The 7,914-nt window shown below is 37.6% G+C and overlaps 1 protein-coding gene across 1 annotated transcript in view; it reads left to right on the top strand.

The window, feature by feature from the left end:
* The first annotated feature begins 323 nt into the window (after nucleotides 1–323).
* The window catches only part of CDC34 (cell division cycle 34, ubiqiutin conjugating enzyme), a 434,185-nt gene continuing 426,594 nt past the window's right edge, over nucleotides 324–7,914 (top strand). The window contains exon 1 of the mRNA XM_044053894.1: nucleotides 324–824. Within this exon, the coding sequence (XP_043909829.1) occupies nucleotides 633–824 (192 nt within the window). The 5' untranslated portion in view covers nucleotides 324–632. The remainder of the gene's footprint in view (nucleotides 825–7,914) is intronic.

Raw genomic sequence — 7,914 nt, 5'->3', positions numbered from 1 at the left:
ACGCCACATGATGAAAATGTATGAGTGTATAAAACGCAGGTGGAAAGGAATACATAAAAACTAAAATAAGAAGCACTGTGAATATGCCCTCCGGGTAGTTTAGACAATGAGTTACAAAACGGGGCCATCAAGCTACACAGCAGATAGAGAAACATCAGCAGTTTCCAAGAAAGCTCTAGCATTAGTGTTGACTTAATACTCGCTAGAAAAAGTAATTCGTTCATTTACTTCCGTGATCTGCAGCGCAAGACTAACACATCTAGACCATAAAAATCAGAACGGAAGGATGTCTTGCATTTCTCCAACGTTGGTTCTGTTCTATTACTCGATTTAGCGGCTTATTTAGTCTTGGAACTCCAAGTTCCGGTGTGCTTTGCGTCGCCACTGAAGCTTTACCTTTGTTTGCGAAGGCTGCTGGTCGTCTGATTTGTTACTTTGTATCTGGGCGAAAAACGGGAGAACAAAAGTGTTGAGAGAGCTTTGTATTAGTGAAATTTCCTAGTTTGCTAGGTTGTAGAGACTTCTCTCGCAACAAGGTTTGTTGACAGTTCTGGCAGCCATCTGGTGCTACAGTTCTGCCAGTGGTCTGTGTTATCAATTACTTGTTAGGTGCCGAGTAGTTCTCGGCAGTCATGGCTCAGCGCAGTGGTGGAGGGCCTCATGTAGCAAGCTCGCAGAAAGCACTGTTGATGGAGCTTAAGTCCCTTCAGGAGGAGCCAGTGGAGGGCTTCCGCATCACATTAGTAGACGAGTCTGATCTATACAACTGGGAGGTTGCGATATTTGGGCCCCCCAATACTCTTTATGAAGGGGGTTACTTCAAGGTAAGTTTTATTATCCAAAAGATAAGTAGTGTATGGAGAGGATAACTGTGATATACACTGTTCCCTAATATTTGAAGGATGGTGACCGGTTTTCGTTCAGCGGAACGTGCGCTGAATAAATGTGATGTAATAAGGTTGCTCCTTGTTTTAAAATGAGACATTAGAGGAGAAATAACGGATAGTTGAAATGGCTTTTGGGTACATGTAACTATACCGGTAATCTACCAGTGTAGTACCTCGCAGGATGCGCAGTAGCAAACCCCGCCCCTAACACTCCCACGCCTTACGAAGCTACATTCATATTAATTAGCTTTCCTGTAGCTGTCATTTACAATTGTCTGTAAGAACGTTACGCAAGTTTACTGGTACATTAAAGAACGCAATGAAAGACATACACATACTAACAGCATAACTAAAAGACATACATTATAATATCCTCTGAAATATAACTGAAAATAAAGAACATACATTAAAAAATCATCTGCAATATACTGATATTATATATATATATATATATATATATATATATATATATATATATATATATATATATAAAAATATAAAATACAGGTTCAATCATCAAGCAAAGTTTATAAAGTTGGATAAAGTACCGTAATGAAATATAAATACCTTAATGAAATTCAATGCCACAACGCCTGTTGGAGTATATTATGACTGAAAAGGGCCTTCTGATCAACTCACCCACATGGTTATTGAGTACGCAGTAATAGTACACAGGATTCTTCATTCTATATGACTGTATAATTTGCGTTATGCATATCTAACACTGTTAAAACACTGCAGTTGGAGATATAGGTACAACACTGTGCAGTGGGTATACATTGTTTATTATTCTACTAAGTGAATCCATCTATTATAGACCATTTTAGTCATGATCTAGGTCGCAAGGTAATAAGTAAATGCTTTAAATACTAGCAGTTTGGAGTTCTGATTTAGAAAGACTTTTTTTAGAGGTGGGAAGAAACTGATGTTCCTTGAGCAAACTCGTGTAGACTAGGAATAACATGTAGATAGTAATGATACCTTTATTAAAACCTAGATTCATGAGGTGGAATCCTTAACTACTGAATCATACCCGACAATAGTCAAAACACTTTGGTGGGAAGCAAGATTTATTTATTTATTTTACATTTGTTAACCGGGATAGTCCAACTGGATACATGTCCATTTTCAGTGGCGGGCCGGGGAGAAAAGCTCCAAAGAAACACATATGCAAGACATACAGACAATATATTTTAATGTTTCTAGTATATTCAACCAGACAATATAGATGAGCACAAATTATTAATTTCTTACAAAGACCTATACAATGATCAATATATGTGCTAACAAATGAAGTATATTAAATATCTTGAGTCACATCATGCATCTGAATATGGTATTGATAAGACTAAACAGTCATATCGGGAGACTGTGTGTTTCAGGAAAGAGTAATAGCTGGAGTGGAGCAGGACTGTAGATAGCATTACCACTTGGGTTACATGCTGAATTATGGTACATACGAATGTACAGTACAAGATGTACAATTTCTCAAAACCTACACAGTGGAAATTAGCATGCCTTGACACGCCATGGTTACATGCTGAATGTAAAGCGTTTTTCAAAAAACGCTAGTTGTTGTCTTTCGGCTTTTCCCGGTTAGGGGTCGCCACAGCGGAACTCTGGTCCGCTAATGATTGGCAGTTGATTTTCACGAACGCCGAGGTGCCAGCTCGACGTTCAACCTTCAACGAAGGCATGCCCATTTACGCATGTCTTTCAAACGCCCACCAACCGCGGGGAGGACATGCAGACTCCACACAGAAGGCACTCCCTGCACTCCAGCCGGGAATCGAACGGGGGAACCTCTTGCTGTGAGGCAACAATGCTACTGCTGCACCACCACAGAAGTCTTTTCGAAAAACGTTAGTACAGTGGAAAATTAGCGATTATTACCTAAATAAGAATACATGGTGAATGATGCTAAATAAAACTGTTCAGGTGTTTTTCTAAAAAAACATATGTAGTTTAGGACAGTGGAAATGCTGAATGTAAGGTGTTGTTCTAAAAAAGTACTTGGCTTAAGACAGGAGAAATTAGCATACCTTGTCACTCAGATGTGCGATGACCTGCCAATCAATGTGGACATGCCCTAACCTGCGCAGAGCCGCCCGCAAGGTACTACACTGGTAGATTACCGGTATACCTGGATAGTGCTGCGAAGACATCTTGGTCTTAGGTTACAGAACGTTTTGGATATGTCTGGGTAGTTCTCAGTCCATTATTTGCTAAATGTTTTTGTTAAAGCTTAGTGGGCGAGTGTCAGGGATGGTGAAGCCCTGTAACTAACGGTTTGTGTCTGTGAGATACATATATCTGTCTATACATAAATACATATATTTATATCAATGTATACATATGTTTATATTATTTTTTGTCTATATATACATCTTTGTGTGTGTGTGTGTGTGTATGTATGTGTATGTGTGTGTATATATGTATGTATGTATGTATATATATATATATATATATATATATATATATATATATATATATATATATATATATATATACACACACACACACACGTCTCTCTGTATATCTGTATATAATTATTTTCTTGAATCCTCATTGAGTGATATTTATGAGTCAACAAAATCTTCTGTAATGTTTCCGAAAAACATAATTATCTTTATTCTCGAGTTATTTTAGGTGTCAATATGACATTTAGGAATGATGTCTGTATACATTGTTTCTCATTAATACCTATGTGGTGTGGAATATCCTCAGCCTACACACCTTGCATTTCAGAGCATTTTCTGAAAAATAAGCTAAAAAAGATACATGTAAATATTTTGTGAACAATACAAGTTATTAAAACTGCAATTGTCATTATTATGAGTGAGAAGTATTCTTTAAGGTGATAGAGCATTCGTAGTATTTCATAGTTCCATGTTTTGAAAACTACACAACCAAGGTCTGTATGTATTGTTAGAACACTTAACAAGACATAGCTTCAGCTGATGTCAAGAAATTCCTCAGTAAGTACATGTTTATTGAGATTTACAGAAATGTGAATGAAACTAGAAACATGAAAACCTATCTTTAACTGTAAAATTTAGCTACAAATACTGGATGTTCAACTTGCAGTGCAAATGTTAAGACACTTCATCTTCTAAGGTTTCACCCAATTTCACTCAACATTTGTATTTTTTTTTTTGAAGGATTAAGTACAAGTGGAAATATTGCTTAAAAAAACAGTGATATTTCCACTAATATAAATTAGTCAGCATTTTCAGTGAATTGTCCTGACTCCCACTTTGGTGTTTCACACAGTGCAACCACATAAAATGTAGCTTTCTGTTATGAAAATGTGAATATGCGGCAAACAAAGATTAATTTATCTACTGCATGACATTCTCGACTAATAATCTTAAGTGTTCTTGTATTAACTCCTTGTCCTTTTCAGTACTATCGATAACAAGCTGGTAAGTCACTTAAAGAAGCCAAGACAAAAAACTTTCTGGGCGACATAGGAAGGTATGTGTGTGAAGGTGGTGTTGCATAAAATAAAGTAAGCTTAAGCTCACGTAAGGTAAGGTGACACTTAGCAAAGGTAATTCCACAGCATTGAGTCTTAGGCCAATGGGTATTGGCGCTAATAAAAGTTTTTTTGGGAATGGACCGTGTCTCTGGTGTGGTGAATGGTGTTATATTTTATTAGAAGTTGCTACTCAGTCCAGCTAGCTAAAGTGTGATAGTGCCTCTGGAGCACAATTAAAAACAAGATTTTGCAGTGCAGTGCTTTGGATTTGTACTGCACAAGTGGTTCGTTTGCAGGTCTGAAGGTGAAATGTCTTGATGGGGTCAAACCCCCTGCATGTAAGGGTTTGGTTCCACACCAAATATATTCTTTTAATTTAAGCCACTTGAGGGGGAAATGTGCTCTGTTATTGTGTAGAAAAGCAGTTTACCATAAATTACTAGGCATTTCTATGACCTATTTATAATTTTAGTAAAAGTTGGGGGGGTGTGGGTGAACTTGTCTCCCATGAAGGAAAAATGCTTGCATGCCAGTGATTGTTCCCAAGAGAATTTATTTTCAGACTGCAGAGCAGCATTAGTGGGGGGCAGTATTTCCCTTTCTGGTGCTTTTCCCTCAGTCACTCCTATTCCCACCAATTGTAATCCTTGAGAAATTTTACTAGTAGATTAATTGCCCAAGTTCTAAGTGGACTGAATACACAGACAGTTAAGTGTTTGGGCACTGAACAATTTAATGTGATAGGGAGGGTTGAGTCAAATGTACTGTGGTATAACAAGCTGCTTGGCAGCACCTATTACTTCAGAATGTCTGTTTCAGTGTATGTTGATGCTTTCTGGGACTGTTTTGTGGAGGAGGCGATGCATATTTAAAAAGCTGGATGAATGTTTTTGAATAAGAAGTAGGCACTGCAGTGGAGTTCTTAATGTTTGCTTTCCCACAAGTTTATTGATATCAAATTGATAACTAGTAATTTGAAATGTATTTTCAAAATTAAGTAGCGGAAGAGAAATGAAGGCCATAAAAGCAGAATTTACATTTCATTTGTGTTTCTTCCAGTTTCTGTATTAATTTTTTGTCTCATTATTTGTAATGTGCATTGTAGTGCTTAAGGCGGTTGTGGTGGTCTTCCTTTTCAGTCTTGTGCCACTGAGCATGAGGTATACTGAAGACGGTACATTAATGTTTGTTTTTCAGCCAAGTTTTTACAGGTTCTATGCGCATTACTGTGTAATGCATGTACGAGATGTGGGTATGTGGAAAATTGCAGCACAGGTTTATAATGGCCTTTGCTTGGCTTGCTTTATTAATGAAGGCTAACCTTTTGGCTTCTCTAGTAAAAGGTGGGGGGCTATTGAACTTGTGCTCATGGTTCTTGGTTACTACAAAAAAACTCCTGAGATACTTGCAACTTTTTGTGTGCATAGTGCTGCTGAGGTAGGTATGTACGAAAACGTCTTGAATAATAAATGTTACTACAGGGTGTGCAGTCCCCAGTGGGATCTGTTTTTTTTGTTCATTATTGGCAGTATGGAAACTATTGATACTTTTTTTGTCATTCTCCTCCTCCTCGAAGAAGCTAACCTATGTTCAAGTGCAGATCTCTATTTTCTTGTTTTTCATGTTCTGCTTTGCTAGTAAAATAACTTGGTATTGCAGTTATAAATAGAATGCCATTGTGATGGTGCGAAAATGTCATGAGTTTGGTAAAATTGGTAGATATTTGGAATTCAATTTACACATAACCCTAGGATGTGCATTCTCTCTTAGTTTAGTTGGATTATGCTGTTTCAAGGATCACACAACATAAGCCACAAATCTGTTATCTGCCAGTTTTGTGATGTCTTAGTGCTGTTTCATATAAACGGAATTCATCACTTAAAAGTTGTACTTAAATCAGAGTAAGTGTGGAAATGGATTCATGTCTCAAAAATGAGAGAGTTATCTGTGTAAGAATATTAACTGTGCCTTAGATGGCTCTTTGTGTGCGGGTGTCCTGTAATTTGATCTCACTGGGTGAAGCAACTTCACAGTGATTAGACAATTTCCTGCCTGCCGTTATGTAATTAACTAGCTGTACTACCAAGTTTGGTACATGGCTCCATGGTGGACCGTGTTTAGCAACCAGGACCATTAACCCATCAAAGGACCATTAAAGCCTAGAAAATCTTACGCAAGCTACTTTTAGTAACCTATAACAAAATGTTCAGTGATGACATTGTCATTAAAATGCTGTCTCGATACATAGCTCGTTCACCCTTTGTGCTGGAGGGTCAGCAGTTTGTGGGTTCTAGTCCTGCACGAGGCATTTGAATTAATTTTCCAGTACTGACACTGCAGCACAGGTAATGGGGAGTTGCTGCACTCCTGTGTATGCCATCCTTTGGATGATGCATTAAACCAAGACCCCATCTGCTTGGGTTGATGGTAGTTCAGGTGGGTGTAAAACGTGCCACAACACTTTATTGAACGCGAAGTTTCCCCTGGAGCCCTGGCCATATTTCCTGCAGTCGTATGAATACCACATCTGGTCTTCCTTGAAAAGATGTCATTGGCCTAGTGGGACTGACTCTGTCAAGTGTAAGTAAATTCTTAAACTTTTCTTTCTGGTGAAATATTTCATTTCTTCATTGAGACTGTGAAAATTGAATGCCTTTTTATCATCCCAAAAAGATGTGTTGTACTCCCAGGATAAGACTTGCCGGAAATTTGTACCAGAGAAGCAGAATGTCGCACCATTCAGCATTTACTTTGTGTGACATTAGAATATATGTAACATTTAGAATGAGTAATGGAATTAATTTAGAATTTCTTCAACAGTGGTGCTTGTCTTGTGATTAGTGTTCTGCTTCTACTTTTGATTGTGAAGCATTTATGTATAGAAGGTAGTCAACATTGCAGAGATGCTATCTTGTGTCCTCAAACCAGTTTTTCAGTTTTAGTTCTTGAAAATCATCCTGATTGGTTGTCTTGGTTCATTTTATGACTGTATTTTCTGTAGTCAGCATTTATTGTATTAACTTTGACAATGTGCTAAACAGGAGAGTACCAGTAGCTTAAGGCTGTGGTACACAACTGTCAATATTTTTTCTGTTGGACAATAGATCTTTTGATCAGTGTCCCAAACTTCTTCCTATAACCAGCAATTTGAGTAGTTAATATACAGCTTAAATTTTTTTTCAAGTGGTGTTGTACAAACCATCCTTTTGCTTGATCAAACTCCAAGGCTTGTGTTCCAAACATTGTTAATATATTTACAAAAACTGAAACCACTGAAGACATGCGCACTGTGATGGACCTCAGAAGACAAACATAGATTGAATAGTTAATTGAATGTAACATGGAAGATGCAACAAATACAATCAAATTAACTCCAAATTAGCTACAGCATTTTCATCCCGTTTACTAGGACTTCATCAGAACAAATGGTCTCAATTCCTTAACATCTTTCATGTTAAAAACTTCTGTGATGCCTCTACACTGGTCCAGTAATCAAGGAGCCTCAATCCTCACCACTGGTAACAGTGGGGGATGTACACAATGAGA

The sequence above is a fragment of the Protopterus annectens genome, chromosome 13.part0, assembly GCF_019279795.1.
Source record: "Protopterus annectens isolate FY-2018-M chromosome 13.part0, PAN1.0, whole genome shotgun sequence".
In the NCBI taxonomy this organism is placed as follows: domain Eukaryota; kingdom Metazoa; phylum Chordata; order Ceratodontiformes; family Protopteridae; genus Protopterus; species Protopterus annectens.
Note: the sequence above shows the minus strand (reverse complement) of the source record. Positions and strands in the feature narration are given on the sequence as shown.